Source organism: Podarcis vaucheri (genome assembly GCF_965113315.1).
Source record: "Podarcis vaucheri genome assembly, chromosome: 10".
Taxonomy (NCBI): Eukaryota; Metazoa; Chordata; class Lepidosauria; order Squamata; family Lacertidae; genus Podarcis; species Podarcis vaucheri.
Window position 1 is genome coordinate 29118938 of NC_138748.1, and position 22514 is coordinate 29141451.

At 42.6% G+C, this 22514-nt stretch overlaps 1 protein-coding gene across 3 annotated transcripts; it reads right to left on the reverse strand.

Annotated features, from left to right (window-relative positions):
* Positions 1-19536: 19536 nt before the first annotated feature.
* On the reverse strand, positions 19537-22477 carry LOC309541717 (nuclear cap-binding protein subunit 2). 3 transcript variants are annotated; one of them, XM_082239911.1, is made up of 2 exons: positions 22326-22477; positions 19537-20208 (listed from the first exon to the last, which is right to left on the reverse strand). In XM_082239911.1, the coding sequence occupies exon 2, from the start codon at positions 20150-20152 to the stop codon at positions 19646-19648; it is 507 nt and encodes a 168-aa protein (XP_082096037.1). In that variant the 5' UTR covers positions 20153-20208; positions 22326-22477; the 3' UTR covers positions 19537-19645. The 3 variants fall into 3 exon arrangements, with proteins under 3 accessions (XP_082096037.1, XP_082096036.1, XP_082096038.1); XM_082239910.1 differs by having other exon boundaries at positions 22221-22389; XM_082239912.1 differs by lacking the exon at positions 22326-22477 and adding an exon at positions 21887-22073.
* Between the last annotated feature and the right edge of the window lie 37 nt (positions 22478-22514).

Consider the following 22514-nt stretch of genomic DNA (forward strand, 5'->3'; position numbering starts at 1 on the left):
ATTGCAGCAACGTTGTCTCAGAACAACGTTGTTCTGAGAAATATAAGAAACAGTTTTGCCACAGAGAGGCATGGCAGCTGGGATAGGGGCAAGTATTTGCCATTTTTAAAGGGTTGCCTCTATCTGGCAAAACAAGACTTACCCAAAAATAGCTTGAAAAAAATTTAAAGCAACTGTCTGAAAATTGTAAAAGGAACAGGCTAGAGCCAGTGTGGTGTAGTGGTTAAGAGCGGTAGTCACGTAATCTGGGAAACCGGGTTCGTGTCTCCGCTCCTCCACATGCAGCTGCTGGGTGACCTTGGGCCAGTCACACTTCTGTGAAGTCTCTCAGCCCCACTCACCTCACAGAGTATTTGTTGTGGAGGAGAAAGGGAAAGGAGAATGTTAGCCTCTTTGAGACTCCTGAAGGGGAGTGAAAGGCGGGATATCAAATCCAAACTCTTCTTTAATGGCAAAAACTGTTCAACAAACACCTATGGCATTTTTTGGAGCAATTGAGGTGTTGCAGGGGATGTGGGGATGAGAGAACTGCATCTAATTTAATGACCTCTAATTTAGGTTGTGTATTCCCCCACAATATAGACGTATGTTTGCATGTACAGTGGTACCTCGGGTTACAGACGCTTCAGGTTACAGACTCCGCTACCCCAGAAATAGTACCTCGGGTTAAGAGCTTTGCTTGAGGATGAGAACAGAAATCATGCGGCGGTGGTGCAGCGGCAGCAGGAGGCCCCATTAGCTAAAGTGGTACTTCAGGTTAATAACAGTTTCAGGTTAAGAACAGACCTCCAGAACAAATTAAGTTCTTAACCTGAGGTACCACTGTACACACATTGAAACAGAATATCAATTGCAAGCTTAGCAGTGGTGGCGGGTGCTCATTGGAACTGGGAGGGTGGATTGCCCACAAAAAATAAGGGGAGAATACTTCATTTTCCACCCCAAAACATTAAAAGCCTGCTCTTGCAGGAAGACCACTGCAAACGTCTTTCTGAAATGTAGTGGACTTCATCCTCCTGGCAAGCGCAACCATGTCTGCCATCTGCATCCAATTTTCCATACTAGTCAGTGGGGTTGAAACACTGCTTTGGGTTTAACAGGTCGAATTCAAACTCAACTAATGTTATCATATCAGAGTGACACAAGAGTAGCTCTGCAATGAATCGAGCTGCTTCCAAATGCTATTTATACAAGGCGAATCTCGCAGTTGCTGCACACCCTAGCTGCTTTTTATTTTAAATCTTTATTCATAGGTCCCATCATTCTAGTATCGAAGTTTCTTCATTGGGATAGAAGGCAGATGCCATCATTTCCCATCATCTCTGGATAGTTAGCAGTTAAAATTATGAATTCTTCGTGATTAAATTATCTTGTCCTAATTGCTCTTTTGCATGTAATTATCAGAGTGGATTTAATAAGCATAGGAAACAGCACGACATGCCAAAATGTAAAAATAAAACTGATGGTGCTCCAAGATTTAAATAATGAACATCTCAGTCAAACTCTGCAATTAAGTTTGGAGAACTATGTTTCAAACAGTGAGCAGCTATGCTCCAGCCAGGGCCAACCCAAACCCACAGGCAGTTGCTATGTGCGCATGTATGTGCATGAGAGAGAATTCAAGGGACCATGAACTGCCATGGAAAACCCTCAAGGAGGTTATGCAGTCTCTCTCCCTAGCCCTGAGACTTGGGGTAACAGGCCTGCGCATGAAATAGATGTGTCCCACCCCCCTTTTTAGTTTTCCCAATAACTCACTCCATGGGAAAGGATAGCAATAAGGACAAATATAGCTTTTCCCCTGTGTGAAACAAGATGGGGAAAAGGAAGCAAAATAATTTTTTGCCAAGGGAAACAATATAGCCTGACCAGTTCTGGCACCAGCATAGCTTGTTGGAAAATGTTTAAATGAACTCAAGGCCAAATTTTAATTGGGAGAGTGTGAACTACTGAGTGCCAGGTTATATATTAGGGAATGGAATGCAGAAAAGTAAGCTTACTCAAGTCCAGGAACTCAATCAAAGTTAAACTTGTGAAATACACGTTCATGTATTGCTAGACAAGTTAAAGCAAGTGGCAAAAATAAAGAGTACAGCTGGGCAGTATGAACTTGAGGAATTATTATAATATCATGCAAAGGATGGAAAGATACATATTACCTACATACCTACATATTATCAACCCAATGAATGTTGTTCCAAGGAAATATCACACTTTCAAAGCTTGCTGAACCATTACTCTAGCTTACTGTAGAATAGATCCCCAGCTATTTTGCTGCCCTCTGTTTGTATGCCTGCCTCTCCACCTGGCTGCATTGGAGTTCTTTAAAATGATGCATAATTCAAAGCACAATGGCAATTCCCATATCACTTTAGAAGGAAGCAATGGTGATATTTCCATTTATGGAGACACTTAAAATATTGAAATTCTGAACAGCATAAACAACCGGATTCTTTATTCTGATCAGAATTCAAATATTTTAAAGTGTCTCCACAAATGGAAACACGCTCATTGCTCCTGTAAAGTGATATAGGGATTGACACTGTGCTTTGAATTCTGCATAACTGAACAACTCCAATGCAGCCAGGTGGAGCAGCATACGGTACATAATCTAACTAACCTTGTTATGGCTAGAGACCTCCTACGAGATGCTTAGGTCAATTCTTTGTGCTTTTACCTTGCTATGGGACACAGTCTATTGCCTTTTTTGTGTGTGCTTGTATTAATACCTTCATGTGAGTATGAAGAGTATTGCATTCTGGCATGAGACTTACGAGGTTGCAAAATGTGGTTCAGCAAACAAATTCTGTATCTTCTTCCCTGCAGGTGATGGTGGTGGATGATTTTGAGCTGGAAAATTACCCAGGGGGAAAGGATTAAGCAGCTTCTCTCTGCCTTATATAACATTGGCTTTTTGAAAACACAGAAAGGAAAGTAGAACTCACTGTGATGTGTCATGTCTGTCTAAATCGTTCCCCCTCTTTTTTAAAGGGTAAAACTTCATGTACAGTATACTGCCCCAAACCCCCCGGGAGGAAGAATAGGATATTGTTACATGGCCCCATCCCTAAGTTATCTTAAGTTCCAGGGGCACAGCACTTACCCAGCTTTGGCTTCCTTTTAAAGTAACAGATGTGTGGGAACTTACAGCATTTCTACAATCATTCCCCCCCCCTACTAATATACAAGAAGAGGATAAGTGCAAGTATTCTACTCCTAGCTGATGCAGCTTGCAAGGCGAGGCAAAGCCGGTACTCTAGCTTCTCAGCAGGTGGAGTGCTGATACTTACTGGCAAACTTTTATTGCCACCAGTAAGCTCAGACCCAATTCCTATTCAATCTCTGTTTTTCTCTCGTAGCGTGTCCTGCACACTAAATAATTTCCCCTGTAATAGCGGTCACTTCTCCAAACAGCAAAAAGCAAAGATGACTGCAACTGGGCCATGTAGTGTTTCACTTCTCTCTGTGTAAGATGATCCCTATATTGCGCATTTGGCAGAAACTGGTGGGGAAGAGAATTCACGAATTATTTATCTTGGTTTAATCACACTAACTTCAGTAGGGTTCCACTACTTAAAAAGCAATATGTGAGGCATATGCAAAGTCTCAGGGAATGTGTGATATTTTTCAGCTAAATAAACACATGCACCCTCTAGCCATGCCAAGCAATTCTGCCAGATTGCCCATGCAACTACAGTGGTATCTCGGGTTACAGACGCTTCAGGTTACATACGCTTCAGGTTACAGACTCCGCTAACCCTAAAATAGTACCTCGGGTTAAGAACTTTGCTTCAGGATGAGAACAGAAAGCAGCAGGAGGCCCCATTAGCTAAAGTAGCACCTCAGGTTAAGAACAGTTTCAGGTTAAGAACAAACCTCCAGAACGAATTAAGTTCTTAACCAGAGGTACCACTATACAAGGAGGCCTGGATGGCTGCTTTCCAAGCTTTTTGTTTTTACAACCAGATAATCGTTGTGTAACTTTCATTCAGTGATAACTGGACTTGAACTTATTTGGACTTGAACTTCAGTTGCCTTCAGCAGCTCTCATCATGCTGATATGTACCAACCTCACTTCTAAAACTATGGAGTTAGCAAGGTAAACATAACTTGCTGGGGCTGCTGGGAGATAGGAATTAATCAGTAAAGCGAAGAGTTGCCAGGGGGAACTTGTTTTCCCTGCAGAACAAGTTTGGTATGTTGCTGAAGCACTTGTTTTTAATAGAGAGAAACTAGAGAAGCAAGAGTAGTTTTGCTTTCCTTTTGGTTTAGGCTGATGTTTGTAACTGTTACTGTTATCAGGCGTTGTGGCTGTGCAGTGCCATGCATCTTATGATTATGTCATTGGGAATGAGTGGACAGTAGTAGTTTTATACCTCCCGGGGTGAAAGCCCGTCTGGTACAGAACTGGGTCCCTCCCAGGTGAGAGATAGGAGGGAAGTATTAGATGAGTCAGTGCATGTAGGGCATGAGCCCATTAGTGTTTCAGAGATGGGGAGAATATCTTACACGTGTTTGTCAGGGATCCATTTTACGTGGGTGGTAATATTGTTAAGTATGAGTAGTTGGTTGACAGAGATCATGTAGAAGGTAATGAATTATTATAGTGGTTGAGTGGAATGGATTGAGTGACAGTGTTTGTATGAATAGTGTGTTTTATGTTGGTTGAGATTTTACATTAGGCTGCCTTGTAATGCTCTCTGACTTTATATTGTGTTTATGGCTGTGGATATTTTTTATGTATTTGGAATGTCTGACTGTCTGTCTGTCTACCTACCTACTATCTATCTATCTATCTATCTATCTATCTATCTATCTATCTATCTATCTATCTATCTTCTATCTTGTAAACTGCTTTGAGATATCCAGATAGTCAGCAGTCTCTAACTGGAAATAATAAACAATAAAAATATATAATAAGTGAAGCACACTGACAAATAAGATAGCAGTCATGGACAAATGGAGCCCCTAACCTGCCACTTTTATTACTTTTTAAATACTATATAATATTCCATATGCTTATGCTAGTTTTTGAAGTTCAGGAATCCATTTGTTACAAATAAAATTCTTTAACATTTATTTATTTTTAAAGTGAAGGAAAAACCCCTGCAGATAAACTGGTTACTGCACATTGTTATAATAATTTGTACTGCCCTGCAGATAAACACTAACATCACACAGGTTGCATTACCCTGGCCAACCATCTCAGAGAATACCAAAATATTTATGTGCTATCCAGACATTATCCTGCAGAATAAAAAGCCACAATAGAATAGGAAAATGTTTTTTAAGAATAAAAGCTAAACAGCACAAAAATGAACATTGCAATGCAACTGTGCAATAATAATTATTGTCGTTTAAAGCTTTTTGTAAGCTGCCCACAAGGCCATTACAGGACATGTAGTGAAAGAGAATTTTCAAAAAAGGACACAGTGACATATATTCCTGAAACCAAATACCGGTATCTGCTAGATTATGACAACAATTTTCTGTGCTTAATTGAAACCAACAGCCTAATAACTGTTAGATTAATAGATTTTTAACAATTCATGGGCAGATACATCATAGAATGATACTGTAAGATTTCTCTTCGCTGTTGTCTGCTCCACGTATTTCAGCCAAATTAGGCCAGACAAGGGTCCTGTGTTAAGATAAACTATAGGACAGAAACTGGGAAAGATGGAAAGGATTTGCTGGAATAGCTACCGGTAATTGAACTAGAATACAAAAAAGGGAGGTGTGAGGAGGTCGTTGAAACAAGTAAATGAAAGACAAGATATGAAAATATTGGATGTGTTTTTAATTGTTTCTGTCTTTGTTTTTGTTTTTGTTTTGTTAAGATAAGCAGTGTTTTTCTTTTTTTCTTTTTATGTATTTTATTGTATTGTTTAACTCTTTTTCTTCTTTATGTAATTATTAAATTCTTAATAAATATTATTTTTTTTAAAAAAAGAGAAGTGGGCACCTCATTATTTATACATCATTTATCCACATTATCCACATGCACATAAAGATGCAGCTGCAAAAGAACAAGTGTGAGCCTTCTTCTGTAGCCCATCATGCCTATACCCTGCCCATAGAAATGTACCATTCCTTCTTTAATAATAAAAAATAGTTCAAATAGACATACATTTGGTGTTCCAATTTTCATTCGAGGTACATTATCCTTTTCTAAATTTTCTAAATTGACAAAGGTAACTCTCTGGAAGGCATAGAATTTTGCCCCTCTGAATGCATCTTCAGCTTTCTACACAGGAAAGTGAAATGACTAAACTGTGGCTGATGGGATTGTCTTTACGCAATATTTCTTCAGGACCTCTGCATCAGTGCAGATTAGATCGTTTTGAACTGATGTGGTATATAATTGCCCATATCATAATCATTTCCTGGGGTTTGGTTGGAAGGGATAAGAATAAAGCTACAGAATTTGAGTGAAGTTGTTTTTATCATTGGAATTACAAGTTTTAGGGCAGTAGACAAAATGCTTTTGCAATTGGCACAGAATGTGATTCAAGTTTACATATCGGGAGCTTTAACTCTAGGAGCATGAATTAGACTTGAAACACATCTATGGCTCTAGGTCTTTATTTTCATGTAGTCCTCATAAAAAAGAACCCAGCACCCATTTTGTTAGTTTCTTTCCTATGCTCAAGCCATTTTAACATATTCTTTTGACAGCATTTTCAATTTCTAAACATGCCATGACTCATGCAGTAAGTGTGTGTGTTGCATACAGTAAGGGGGGGGGGGAGGAGATTTGTTCCACGAATATTTTTTGAATGGAAAACTGAGAGAAAACATTGACAGCTGAAGTGATTATTGTCTTTAACTATCTGAAGCCAACTTTGATTGGTCCTGAAATCTGAACTGAAATGATAGATGACTCTGGCTGCTCTCAGCCATCAGATAATGAAGTATGGCTGCTGAGCAATTTTGCTGTGCCTACATAAGGTGACATTGTGGCAGAAAGGGGAGATGCTAGTGTAATTTGTTCTTGACACTATTTAGTACTTATGATGTCATGAGGTTTGTGATTTTTTTTTCTCTGCCTAATCACAGAAAGTGCTTTCCTTTCCCCACCACCTCCAGTTTGACATATTGTCCTCAGCTTACCTTTAATAAACCAGTGCATTGCTCCAGTTGATAGAAGAATGCCCCCTACATTTCCTTAGTGTTTGCAATATAGATCACCTTACACAGAATTTAATATCGCCTGCAATTCAGAATGCTCATATATGAGTTTGCAGGTCTCAGGCAAGTCAGAACTTAATGGAGAAGTACTGGATTTTTGTATGAATGAAAAACAAAATTTTATTACAACATGATAGATCTTATCAGTAATATAGATATTACAGGACATCATCAAAATAGGCCAGTGTTTAAGTGCTACATGATCACAGTAGCTGTTAACCTCTCTTCCCATACTACATGCAGATTTAACCTGGATAACAATTTATTAAACTAATAAATCAATCAAAAATTAATAGCAGTAGCATGATGGCTGTCAAGGATACAAGATGTGTACTATGTTATGTGGCCTCTGTGTGTTTTCTTGCATGGGAAACTTCAACTACCCCCAATATCTGTTGGAACTCAAACTCTGCCAAGAATGTAAAGGTAAAGGGACCCCTGACCATTAGGACTAGTCGCGGACGACTCTGGGATTGCGGTACTCATCTCACTTTACTGGCCGAGGGAGCTGGCGTACAGCTTCCGGGTCATGTGGCCAGCATGACTAAGCCGCTTCTGGCGAACCAGAGCAGCGCACGGAAACACCGTTTACCTTCCCGCCAGAGCGGTACCTATTTATCTACTTGCACTTTGACGTGCTTTCAAACTGCTAGGTGGGCAGGAGCAGGGACCAAGCAACGGGAGCTCACCCCGTCGTGGGGATTCGAACCACTGACATTCTAATTGGCAAGCCCTAGGCTCTGTGGTTTAACCCACAGCACCACCCGCCATGAATGTAAGGTCCAACAAATTCCTCAATTGCCTCGATGACAATTTCATTTCCCAGAAGGTGGAAGAAGCAACAAGGGGCAGGTGGGGATATGAAATACACCCACATGCTCAGACCTCTCTCCCTGTTTAACACTCTCACTCCTTGCTTATGATAATCATTTAGTTGTTGTTGTTGATGATGATGAACCTGCCCTTCACTTTAAGATCCCTGGGCAGGTGATCTTACTATTAAAAAAATACAGTCACAAAAAAACCAGACTGGGTCTGGAAATTTACATTTCAGGTGTAAAAGGCACTTGAGTTAAGACATTTTAGTTCAGAAGGCATGGAAGGAAAAGGTGGAAGCTGAGTGGATATATTATGACACTTCGATGAACCCCCTCATAGGATGGTTATATTATTGGCTCAACTAGTTCATTGTTGCCTGGCAAGTGGCTCTACAGGGTTTCAGGTAGGAATCTTTCCCTGCCCTATAGGGAGATGCCAGGAACTGAACCCAGGACCTTCTTCATACAAAACATGTGCTACCGTCTTCCTTAAAACATGTATGAGGGGGTCATGTGGGCTAGTCCTGCCTCACCCGCATATCTAAAGCAATTGCAAGCACAAGAGTGCAGACTTTGGTGGTCCAACTCCTAGTGGCAGTCAGCCATTGGGAGCACACTGCACTGGAATGTCAGCATCTCATTCCTTATTGCCCAATTTTTAAACAGTAAGCAACTACAATTTAGTTACAAGATCCTCTACTTCAGACAGCATTTTCAGAGGCAGTTTGTCCAGAGCTGAAAACCTAGGGGACTGTGTAATCATACATCGGAACGAGCTGCAAATTACTAGGGTTCGATTTGATGAAGCCATTGGAAACAGTGTGTGTCTGTTTGGTTTTAGTGGCGAATATTTAAACTTTATTAATAAAGCCAAACTGAATATTGAAATTCAGTAACCCTGGCAACAGAGGAGCATGCAAGGGCTGGCAGGGGGTGGAGAACAAGCAATCGACTTTCCACTTTCTTCGTTTTAACCTGAGGCCTAAAAGGGGTGAGGGAATGGACGATACAAACCTTTGAGCCCAATTTACCTCCTGCCAGGCGGAGGCTGTGCCAATTTCTGCCCTTCACTGGTGACATTTCCACTGGGTCCCCATTTGCAGAATATTAATCACAAGCGCTGCCGTATGAATATATATTCACAGTGTCTGTTTTTATTATTTCCAACATGTGCATAACTAATACTGTAGAGTTTCTTCCCCACACACCCCATAAAAACATATGATGGGTAATCCTAGCACAGTCCTAACGCCGGAGTGTTAATGGCTGCGGGTGGGTGGGTTAGGATGGAGACCCTCCAGAGGACTTGCAGATGGAAGAAAACACTGTTGGTATTGGGCGCTCTGCTGTAGTAGAGGTCCCAAATGTGCCCTAATAGGTAGAAAGCTACCACTTCCGATTATGTCACTGGCAACAGGAAGCAGGAAGGGCCCATTATGTTGTGGAGATAGGATGCAAGTAGCTTGGGATCTCCTGGGTCCATAGCTGTGAAGCTCCAAGGGACCCAGTCCTTAGGCCCATCAGCTGTACCACCCTGGAGCTGCTATAGGGGGAAATTGCCAAGAAACCATTCCCAAGTATTCAGCAGTGGCCAGAGCGAGCCATTATGGCTTGGGCTGTAGTGCTAGATCACACACCCACTCCTTCAGTACTGCTCTGCCAGACCATCTTTCAGAATTAGTTTTGTGTAAAAGGGATGAGAAGTCTTGCTGCACTGCTTTTCCTTTGTTTTAACTGGATATTTCATAGGCTTTCAATATGTTCTTATCTGCCCCTCGCCTTTTGGAATGCAACAGGCTAAAAAACTAAATACGCAGATTTAGGGACAGTGAATGTTTCTTTAAGCTGCTGCCTTCGGAATTTATCTGTATGCCTCCTCTGAGAAAAATGAAGGCTGTGATATTGGAGCCGGAATGCAGGAAATCAGGGAAGGCTTTGCAGCTCCTGGGACAGAATTTCTGAACTGTCCTTTCCCTAAACTGAATTGTGTGGCTAAAAGGAAAGCACTTATTTATCTGTTTTACTCTTTAAGGAATTGTGGGTAGATCCAGAATGTTTTATCTTGCCTGGAAATGATAGTTGGAGCAAGGCCAGGAAGCAAATGTCAAATCAGCAACAGCACTATCTGCAGAGCCCCCCCCCATTGCCTTCATTCTAATTTGAGATGCTAATTAGATTAAAAGCCATTTCTGGTTTTCTCATTTTCACAACTGCTAACAGGATTCATCGTATTTGCAAATTTCAGATATTTTAGAGTCCTTTTTTCCCCTATATTGCAAAACAGACAAACACACACACAAAGCCAGTAATGGAGGAATTTGGTTTATCTTATTAGCTATTAATTGTGTTTTTAGTACTTATGGCTCATTGCTGTATATCTATCTCAAGAGGAAATAAGCTCTTCCCGTTATGACCATTTAAAAACCACACAAGCTATCGCTTCAGAAATGAGGTGCACGGCCATGTGCTATGACACACACACAACAAATACTAGCACTCAACAACTGAATGAGTCAGAAAAGAATTGAGCTGCTATATTTGTAAGATGGCCAGCAACATTAACACTTCTGGAGCTACTGAAGCAAAGTTGATTATAGATGCTCAATCAATATTAGTTTAATTTTTATATTGTTTAGAGTTGCATAGCTATCAAGCTTTCACAGCAGACTTCCTTTAAGAAGCTTTCCTCAATATAATAATAATGAGAGCTATAAAATTCCTGGCTAAATTTCCACAATATGATATCGCATGCTTGGTGCTTGCTTTCTTCGGGGGACAGAGGCAAAAGTATGTGAGGAAACAAATGTAAAATTGACCTTTGTATGGTAGGCTACTTTCTACACATGTGCACAGCCACTTCTGTATCCTTCATTTAAATATGGGTGGTCCAACATGTGGCCCTCGAGGCCTTTACTGGAGGCCCTCAGTAACATCTGACGCCCCCCCCAGCCCTTGCACTGCCTTCCCAAAGCCCAGGCAAGTGAGGCACTGGGTTTGGGGAAGGAGGGGTTCGGACAGAGTCCTAGAGTCCTCCTTCCTCCTTTCCAAGGCTTAGTTGGCATTTTCCCAGTTTTGGGAAGAAGGTGGGAGGGCTCTAGGGCTTTGCCAGAGCCTCACACCTTATTCCCAAAGCCCTGAGCTTTATCTATCCAGCTTTGGAAAGGCAGCATGAGGGCTGGACGTCAAATTTTGGCCTCACTCCCACATCCCTTGCGCCAAGACAGCATGTGGCCCATGGGTTCCATGTTGAAGTACTATGGCTCTAAGTAAAAACATTCCAGGTATTTGAATCAGGGCCAGCACATGTCCTGCAGAAATTGGATTATGGAGGGTTTTTTGGCCTGGGGAGGGTCCCAAGGCTGGGAGGGCCCAATCTGCTCCCTACCCTTATGCTATGTATACGTTTACAAATAGGCTCCTAATTTGTAACAGGCCTTCTATGCTTTACGCAGCATTTGCATTTTGAATGGACCTAAATACATACATCTCCCCCTCCCACCCATTATGGAACATTAATTGTGACCTCATGGCACTGAAAATGTGTGAAGATGATGAGGTCACAATTAATGTTCCATAATGGGTGGGTGGGGGGAGAGATGTATATATTTAGGTCCATTCAAAATGTAAATGCTGTGTAAAAGCAGGGCCGGCCGGCCCTACCATTAGGCAAAATGAGGTGACAGGTGCTGAGAGGCGGCAACTCCATACCCTCCTCCTGAGCCTCCACAGCAGGAACAGATCGTGCTGTAGAAGGAAAAGAATGCCCAAACCCATAGGATATACTGTAGTATGACTTATATTCAGATCAGCCAGCCGCACCCTCCAGTTTTGGGGGTTATAGGATTCATATATTTGGCCTTATAGGAAAGGGAGGCAGGAGGCATAATAATGTGGGTTTTGTCTGGTCCACCAGCAGATAAGAAGGTGTTCCTTTAAAGCCAATTTTGTGCATGTTTACGGGTACTATGCACTTTGACTGAATTGGTGGGGAGGGGGAGCAGAGATTATTTGCTGCTATGCCTCAGGCAGCAAAATATTCTGACCTGGCCTAGCTTGAAAGGACTGAAGATAACTATTTCTGCATTAGTACTCCTGAGAAATCATAAGCTCCTACTGCTATCAAAAACATTTCTATTCTTAATAAAATGAGTTTTTCTCCAGCAGTGATGTTCTAACTATTGTACTGCTTGTTGCATTTAAAGCTCCAATTAAAATGCTGAGACTACAAGGGACAATAACGTACTACAGTTCACTTCCTGTAACCATGTGGTTATTGGAAGCACAGTGACTGTGTGTAATCTTGTTACTGCCACTTTTTAAATTACCTCTACGCATAATTTCAAATGAAGTTATTTGGGTTGGATCCATAACATTAATTAGCCATATTTAGGCTTAGAATCCCTTTTTAACTCTAACATGCTGATTTGAATTATTTTAAGTCCTACTAAAATCAAAGAAGCTTTCTTCCAAGTAAACACGTTTATGATGAGATGCAGAAGTAAATAAATTGCTGTATCGAAAGCTTGTCTGTACCATCACGTAACAGACTATTTATCAGCACAAGCACCACATCAATTTGCATTTTTTTCACAATTAAGGTTAGGACTGTCATGTTTGCTCATTCCTACCCATTTTCTCTTATACTTGATTAAATACTTTGATCCTGTCTTATTCCCCACTGTCAGTGATAATTAAAGTTGCTTATCAATTTCAGTTGTTGCTACTCTCTATAAATTACAAGTTGTAGCCAACAGTTACACGAATTCAAATCCCATTCATCCAAGGAGCTGAAAATGGCATTGATGGGATTATAACACTTTATGCTTTTAACAACACTGAGGTGTGTTAGACTAAGAGATGGTGACTTGCACAAGGTTACTAGTGCGATTCATGACATGTATAGCCCCATCTCTCCTTTAAAAAAAATCAGTGTTTGAAAACCTGTATTTTTGCCAAGCCTTCTTAGTTGATGAAATTAATCAAATGAGTCTTCTTCCATGTATACACTTTTTATTCCTCTGTCTTTTTATTATTATATGTCATTTAGCTTGTAGTCCTGTGGAGTGTTTTAAAACAGCACTTAGCTGTAGGTACTAAATATAAGGTATTTCTGTACAGCTACCGCCCACATTGACTGTCTGAAATACTTACTGTAGGTTAATCAAATTCATCCCTTGACCCTATATGATCTATTAAAGATTCATAGGTAATGGATTCAAACCTAGGTAATAGATTCATATAACCCAGTAGCAATATAGAAAGCAAAAATGTAGACATGGGCACCCCTGTCTCACTTCGACAATAGTACAATGGCATCTCTCAGCCCTCGAGGGCCAAAGCGATTCAGTTCAAGTAGCACTGCAGTACTATTTTCAGCTCAGGGAAATAGTAAAGCAACAAACACGCAAACCAGAAGTCTTGCTTGCTTTCTCTTCTATTATCGTTTCAAATATTGAAGACGGCAAGAACAACCCTGCAGTGCTTCCCTCCCGCCACCCTGGGGGAATAGTTCTGCACTGCTTTTTCAACCATCGGTAGAAAAATCTCCCCAGGATTGTTCCAAATGCTTCTGCAGGCTTTAGAAGGCCAGAAGCGGGAGCTGGGTTAGCCCTACAAGCACTCTGCCTGGCTAAAGAAATAACAGATGAAAATGAAACACTGCAGTATGGGCAAAGGTTGAGGAGCTGGCAGGAGAGGAGGGCCGGATGAAGCAGCTGGTCTCTCAATGGCACTCTAGCAAACAGCGGCTAACTGAACATGCTTATCGCTTGATCACTTCTACATTATTGCTTCCTTTAACCATGTTATTTGAGAAGCAGGATTCTGAGCAATGAATTACTGAGAAAATCCCTGCCTTGAAAGGCATATTGTTTCAAGGAAATGTCCACAGGGAACAGAAACCACAGCAGAGTGCTTGACTTAGAAGATCTGTTCTATGCAGATGTTTAGAGAATGACTGTCTAAGGGCTCGACCACATTTCCACTTGCCCTGCTACTTCCCCCCAGGAAACACCACTGTTTGCTGCTGAATCAAATGTCAATTGGGTTTTCTGGGAGAAATCAGTGGTGCAAAAGCAAAACCACTTGGACCCATGTTTTCCAGGGTGGGACCAGCAAACCCTGAGTACCGTCTGACAGTAACTGACAAGTCATCTCTGGATGTTTTACTTTACTGGATCCTAATGAGGCAGAAGAACCCAGGCGCATACAGTTTAAAATTATGGTTATCCTCACCATATTTTCATGCTAACATTGGTAACAAATATAAGCATATAATTTTAACCACATATTGTGATATCTGCTAGATACGGACACGCTAATCCTAAACACCACAATCATATTCAGAATAAGATAATTCTGTTGGATTTATACACGCTTACCTGCAGATAAAATGGCAGTCTTGGTTGGGATTAAGACCAATTTATTTTACTTACCCATAACATCCAAATCTGTTTAGCACTACAGCCTCAATTTTGCTGAATGTGCTTGTTTACATTTAGGAATAAGTGTGTATGTGTGTGAATGAATATGATACCCAGATCTCTTATGTTTCATTCTAGTTTTTCTGGACTGGGTAGAATTCCCCTCATTGCAGCAGCCAGAGTAGAATCACGTTCATAGCAAGAAATAAAAGAAGAAGAGCTCAACAACTTTTTGGGGGCCCCCTAACAAAACTCCTGGCTATGCCCATGGCAAGGACACCACAATATGTCGCCCTGCCCCACTTGTCATATATTCCCTTTGATACAGGAGTATAGTAGTTCCTAACTTCACTCTGGAGTCAATAAAAAGCCTGCCAGATGCCTTTGGCTTCTGTCCTACCTTTGGCACCTGGGTGGCGTACTTGAGTTATACTCAAGGACTGGGCTTGGGCTCTAGCCTTTGCGTCAGTAGAAATCTTATGGCTGATCCTATGAGCCAGAATTCTAGAATACAAAGTAATTAGATTTTACTCTGAATTACCTAGCAAGCTAGACATACATTTCCCTTAATACAGACGTGCCAGATGTCAAACCCTTGCCTAATGAAAAAGGCTGTCAATATTCTATAACTGTAGATAGATAGATAGATGATAGATAGATAGATAGATTCTTTATTGTCATTACACTAGTGCAACATTGCACAAGTGCAACGAAATTGGATGCCATCCCTTAAAAACAACAAAAGCAAAACAACAGCAACAACCAAACAAACCACCTTCCAACCACCCCCACCCCCACCCCCACCAAACTCCCAGGTCTCACTATCGAGTTACAGCATTCAAAAAGGCCACAGCTCTTGGATAGAAACTGTTTTTCAGTCTATTTGTCCTTGACTTGATGTTTCTATACCTCCTGCCAGAAGGCAGTAGTGCAAACAGACTGTATCCCGGGTGAGATGGATCCTGCAGGATGTTGTTTGCTTTCCTAAGGCAACGGGAACCGTACAGTTCTTCCAAAGGTGGGAGAGGGTGACCAATAATCCTTTGGGCTGTGGTTATGACCTTCTGGAGCACCTTCCTCTCCCTAGCTGTACAACTGGAGAACCAAGCACAAATACAGTATGTAAGTATGCTCTCTATGGAGCCTCGGTAGAAGGACACCAGCAGTCTCTCACTCAGATTGTTCTTTTTTAAAAGTCTGAGGAAATAAATTCTCTGCTGGGCCTTCTTCACCAGAGCAGTGGTATTTGCGCTCCAAGTCATGCCCTGATCCATAGTCACTCCCAAAAACCTGAATTCCGCCACCCTCTCCACCCGTTCCCCGTTGATATACAAGGGCTGAATGTCCGCCTTTTTCTTCCTGTAATCCACCACCAATTCCTTGGTCTTAGCCGTATTAAGAGCCAGATTGTTCTCTCCACACCAAACACAGAGCCGCTCCACCTCGTCCCGATAGGCGGACTCATCCCCTCCTGAAATGAGCCCCACCACCGTAGTATCATCAGCAAACTTGATGATTTTGTTGCTGGAGTAGATGGCTGTACAGTCATACGTATAGAGAGCATAGAGCAGGGGACTCAACACGCAACCCTGTGGTGAGCCGGTGTTAAGGCTAAGGGCTGTGGACACATGTGACCCTACTCTAACCCTCTGAGAACGTTCTGACAAAAAATCCAAAACCCAGAGACAGGTGGAGTTGGGGAGTCCAATCGTCTCTAGCTTGGACACCAGTCTATGGGGGAGGATAGTGTTAAAAGCAGAGCTAAAATCCACAAACAGCAGCCTCACATAATTCCCCGGCCGCTCCAGATGGGACAGAGCAGCATGGAGAGTGGTGGTGATAGCGTCTTCTGTGGATCTATTTGCCCTGTATGCAAACTGGTAGTTGTCAAAAGTTGATGGAAGACAGGAAATAATATGACGGCGCACCAGTTTCTCAAAACACTTCATGATGATTGGAGTCAGTGCAACTGGTCTGTAGTCATTCAAACTACTGATTGTGGATTTTTTAGGCAGAGGGACAATAGTTGACGACTTCAGGCAGGGTGGGACAATAGACTGGTGTAAGGACTTATTGAAGATCTTAGTGAAGACCCTCGCCAGCTGATCCGCACAGCCCTTCAACACCTTTCCAGTGATGCCATCAGGTCCAGCCGCCTTCCTCGGATTCACCATCCTCAATACTTGTCTCACCTCGTGCTCCTCTACAGTGAATGAGGGGCCCCTATGGGCTGGTGGCTGTAATACCGGCGTCTCAGGTGGCTCCTTCTCGAAGCGAGCAAAGAAGAGGTTAAGCTCCTCCGCCAGCAAGGGGTCACCGTCGACAGCGCCAAGGTTAGGTTTGTAGTTGGTAATATGCTGAATCCCCTGCCACATCTGTCTTATGTTGTTGCTTCTTAAATTATCCTCAATCCTCTGCCTATAATCCAGTTTTGCCCGTCGAATACCCCTCTTCAAGTTTGCTCTTGCCACACTGTAAAGCTGCACCTCGCCCGACCTGAAAGCCCTGTTCCTTTCCCGCAGCAGGCACTGGACCTCTCCATTCATCCAGGGTTTTTGATTGGGATAAAACCGGATGGATTTATTTACTGTGACAGTGTCTGTGCAGTGATTGATATAGCACAGTACTGCCGCCGTGTACTCCTCCAGGTCCGAACGATCGAAAATATCCCAATTGGTTCTCTCAAAACAGTCCTGCAGCTGGTGAATAGCACCTTCCGGCCAGATTTTAACAGATTTTAATATTGTAGGAGCCCGTTTCCTGAGTGGGATATATGCTGGCACCAGGAACAGAGACATATGGTCGGACTGGCCCAAGTGTGGCAGCTGTAAAGCCCTATAGCCGTGATTTACATTCGAATAAACTTTATCCAGTGTCTTATCCCCCCTTGTAACTGTAAGGACTCTTTCTTCCCACTTTGTAGTGGTAGCAGTAGTAATAATAATAATTAATCATAATATTTTTATTATTTATACCCCGCCCATCTGGCGGGGTTTATACTCAGCCACTCTGGGCAGCTTATAGTACATGTAAAACATATTAAAACATCAAACTTTAAAAACCTCCTGGTACAGGGCTGCCTTCAGATGTCAAGGGAGGAGAGGAAAAAGCCCACCATAAGGCCATCTACTTTTATTCAGTTTGTGCTGTGTTAGCACAACCTGGCTATGCTGGAGAACTGCATGATGGATGGACTGTGCTAGTTAATTTCAGCTATTTATACCAGTGCAAATTTAACTATGAAAACCTTTCTTTGCTTACAAGAAAAATGCTGGACTCAGCCCCAAATGGGCCAAATCAATCTACTGAAATTAATGGAGTAATATTAGATTATGAAGTTGGCCTTAGTTTTTGCTTCAAACTTGGAATTCTAATTTTAGGAAAGGCTAGTAGAACTGATGATTCACAAAACTACTTAAATCAAAACCTAATTAATTACATCAGGCTTATACTGAAAAGATCAAAATCTGGCTTAGGGATTTCTGCACTTAAGTTTGTAGGCTGGAATTGCAACCAATGGCAAGAAGGAAACCCTTTCAGTTCTAGATCAGGATTTGAACTGATGCCAAAATAGGTAATGATGCCAGAAACTCACCCCCACACCTGGAGCCAAACGTTAAAACAAAACAAAACGACAAGAACTACGGTATATTTATCCAGGCACTGGAATGTTATATAACAAAGGAATGGTGATGGCTTTGGGAGAGGGCGAGGCTGGTGTCCTTTCCTATGGAATCAGAACTTCAGAGCTCCAACTTCCAATCCACTGGGACCCTATCTCAGGTCAGACTCCTTTTGCAGCTCCAGGTTCTCAGCCACCAATCCACAAAGACCTTTCCCGGGCTTAGCCTCTTCCTATTCCTCATCATTATCTGCCCACCCTCTCTGTGATGTCTTTGCAGGGTAGCAAGTCCAATGGAGGCATCACAGTTAACGTAGGAGTAGCTATCCATACTTTACTTAGATGAAGGGTGGCTAAGCTGTGACCCTCCAGAAGTTGTTGGACTACATCTCCCTCATCCCCAACCATCAGGTTTGATGGGAATTGTATGTTCAACAACATCCAGAAGCCCATAGGTTGGCCATTCCTGGCTTAGACTCTTACTGCTTCCATTGTGCCTGTTAAATACTCTGCTGTAGTAGACAAATAATAGATGTGGTTCCTGCAGGAAATAATTAATGTAGTGCCAAAATAAAGGTATACCAGTTGTTTTAGGTCAGTTCCATCATCTAACCTGCCATCTCCTCCTTCCAGGTCTGTGTCCAAGCCCTATAAAGTTTGAGCCCTATAAAGTTCTTCTACAGATGTCAAATATCTGGCAACATATAGTCATGGCAATCCATGCTAACAAAGAGCCCTATCTGAATCAGAACAGTGGGGGAGGGGGGAACATCCTGAGGAAGTGGGGAAGTGGTTGCCTATCACAGATCCGAGTTTCAGTAGTAGAACAAAATAAAATAAAATCCTGCAATGGAATAACTGAAATACCACCAGCAGCCATCTTGAATAATATTTACTGAAATCATATACCAAAATAAGTCAGTAAGTCTCATGTAGGGCTGACATAGCAAGCAGTTTTGGGATGTATAATATGCCCATCACCATATTTCCCCCCCCCCACAGTCCCTGCCCTAAGGTTTACATGCTAAAAGACCAGGCACAAAGGAAGAGAGATGGAGTGGTAGAGAAAAAGCAAACAGGCTTAGTTACAAAGTTCTTATTAAAAGCATATTGAAATTGAACAGTTTAAGGAGATAAGTTGATTTATCTTCCCTGAAAAGTGTGTGTATCATACATTCAACAAGGAATATCTGAGGCAAGGATAGAGTTCATCAACCATATGGAATCAGCCACTTCACTAGCAGCTCTGCACAGCAGTTGTATGGAATAAGAGAACGAGAGTTGTGAAAGTATTTACTTAGCAGGTGGGAATAAATCTTACTGTGTTTACCTCAAAGTAAATGAACAGGATGCCTGTAAAGTTAATCTTCATGGGAAGGAGAAATACCCACAGCAAGTAAAGCTGTGCATTGACAGAAAGTTAAGAACTATTGAAGTCACTAGCAAGATGTTGTTCCTTTCTTTCCCGAGTTATGGTGCTAGATTCTCTTTTCCTAGCCTCCTTGCACATAGCAATGTGATTGCTGCATTTTCACATAGCTCCCCCCCCCTTAAAATTATTTTTTATTATCTTTACCCAATCCATAAAGCCATTAGTAGATCACTGACTGCTGATTTGTCTTCTGCTGCTGAACAATCTTGCCAAAGCCCCCTCTGCCCACATCGTAGTCTGTTCGGTACTCATCTCGTACCTGACCACCTGTTTTCCCACGGCCATACTGCCGCCCTTCCTTAAACCCAGCATCCCAGTCTGTTCGGATGATGCGGTCGTCCAGACGGGTTCCATTGATGAACCGCATAGAATGCTCTGCTTCTGCTCTCGTGTAGTATTCCACAAAGCAGAAGCCGCAGGGGGTTTTCTTCACTTTGTCTAGCCCCATGACTATGCGCTTGACATCCCCACACTTGGAGAAGAGCTCATGGATTTGTTCCTCTGTGGTGTAGAAAGAGAGGTTGCCCACATAAAGTGTGCAGGAGTTTTTCAGGGATTTTTCTTGCAGGTAACGACTTCCCTGGAAGTGCTGGTCCCGATACATGCTGAACTCGCAGTACGAGTCGCTGTTGAGGCTGCTCAGCGTTGTGCTCAACACGCCCGACATCTCGCCCAGCTTCCGGTCTTGCAACAGCGGTTCCTTCACACGGCTCCTGAGCAGACCTAGGGAGAAATGTTTTAGCCAACTTTATGAGTACATCACCCACTTTATTTTGTGAGCCAGCCACACTGGTGTGACTTTGTTCAGACCATCTTCCTGGGCTCCATTCCAATCCCTGTTTCTTCATCCCTGTCCTTTTGCTATTTGCCAGGACAAATACACATACATCTTATTTCAGGTTATTAGGAGAGTGCCTTATGAAACCTCATAGTAGGACATCAGTATATTGCTTGTACCAATGCAACCCTGGCAAGTGTTTTCACAATAATTAATTGTGCTGGAAGCTGCATAATTCCAGATGAAAGCCTTTTAAGCCTACAGAAACCAGTATTTAGGTATGAGCAAGAATGGACCCCAGTTAACATAATAATAATGATAATAATAATAATAATATTTTTATACCCCGCCCATGTGGCTGGGTTTCCCCAGCCTCTCTGGGCGGCTCCCAACAGACTTAAAAGTACAATAGATGCAATACTATGTAAGTCTACTTGGAAACAATGCACTATTTTCAGTAGAACTTACTTCCTAGTAAACGTGCTAAAGATTGCAATATTATGTGTGTGCTTAACACTTTCACTGAAAGCAAATGGTTGTAAAACAATGGTGCAGTGATTGTTGTTTCAACCACTCTTGACTGTGCCATGAAGCTAGGTTGGTGTTCTTGAGGTCTAAAGAACAGACCAGGAGGAACTTTCCCCATAAAGAATGCTTAGAGGCTGTCACCAGTGAAGCTGAACCTCTCCAGGGGTAGCCAACATGGTGCTTTTCAGATGTTGTTGGGCTACAACAGGTATTACCCCTGCTCTTTGCACTTGAAAGTTGGGGTTAATGGGAACTGTAGTCCAGCAACTTCTGCACAGTTCCTTGCAGGAAAGAGGCTCTAAGTGAACATCTTTGGACTTATGACAAGGAAAGCAAAACGGAGGGTAAATCCTCATTCTTTATACACCACCACACATCCAAACTTTATGACTATCTGTACAGTAAGGAAATGTTTACTAAAGTTATGAGAGCAACTACTTGAAACCCGGCTGCCTATGATAGTGCTAATCAAATTTAAAACAAAATTAGCAAATAGCTTTTGAAAAGACCTAAGTAGAGACCTCCTGGATCAGACCAAAGCCCTATCTAGCCCAGCACACTTTTTCACCCATTGCACCCATACCTTTTAACCCACACATGTAGTGAAAATACAACTCCAAGAGCTAAGAACCAAGGGTTCACTGGATCCGAGTTCTCAAAGGTAGGTGTGCTTAGGACTGCAATTACTCAAGATTCCTAAATGGAGGCAGGCACCATGGATTGCTTATTTCCAAGTCTTTGTGTTTTAAGATTTAGAAAAGCCCAATACCCCAATCTCATGCAAAAGCATGCTTACTCAGAAGCATGCTATAGCAACGTCAAGTAAGTTTGTTCTTCTATAAGTGTGTTTAGGACCTTAACCTTAGTGGGATCAGTTAAGATTCTGCAAGCTTAGAATCCAGAAGCCTGTTACAGGATGCATTGGCTTCATGAGGAACGGACACCTTGGGGGGGAGGGGACGACAGCAATTTGCAGATAGAAGATAGTACATAAAGAGAATCACAGTAAACCACCATACAGCACACTTAATGGACAACCGAAGCCTGAACAAAAGAAACCTGCAGCCCTACACGCATTTCTACTGAGAAGCATACCCTGAGCTCAAGGACTGGCCTCCTTCTGAGATAAACGGGCAGAGGGTGGCAGCTATTGCCACGTGCAACTTTTCATACTTTAAGAAGAGCGGCTGCCGCCATCGAAAGCGGCCCCAGAAGTTGCAGAAGGACCTGCACGTGTGAGAGACCAGCCGAGAGAGAGCTGAGCGACACGCGTCCTTTGTACTATTTCACCCAACCGCGTGGCGGTGAACGCGCTCGCGGGCAGACAAGGAGCACCTTCCTAACGCCCCTCTGGACTCCACGAGTAGGGGGGGGGGGAACCCGAAACCTGGCGAGTATCTCTCCGCGCGCTGGGCTACCCTACACATACCAATATTACAGGCTGCTTCGTCTGCTCGCAAAACGCGCTGCCGAGTACTATTCTAAGCCCGGAAAGCATTGCATTGTGGGAGGAGGAGGAGGAGGAGGTTCTCACCCTTCGAACGAGGCTTCCTTCCTTCCCTCTTCCTCAACTAACCGTCCCCGCGCGCGCACTCGCTCGCTCGACGCTGCGTGCGTGCGTGCGTCACGCGGGTCAAGCCCCGCCCACGGCTGCCTCGGGGAACCAATCGGGGCCTGCGAAGTAGCGACGTTGAGCGCGCAGCTCCCCCCCCGCCTTTCGCGC

Bases quoted from the DNA above. Each gene is read 5' to 3' on its own strand.
- LOC309541717 (XM_082239911.1), bottom strand. From the start codon at position 20,152: ATGTCGGGCGTGTTGAGCACAACGCTGAGCAGCCTCAACAGCGACTCG.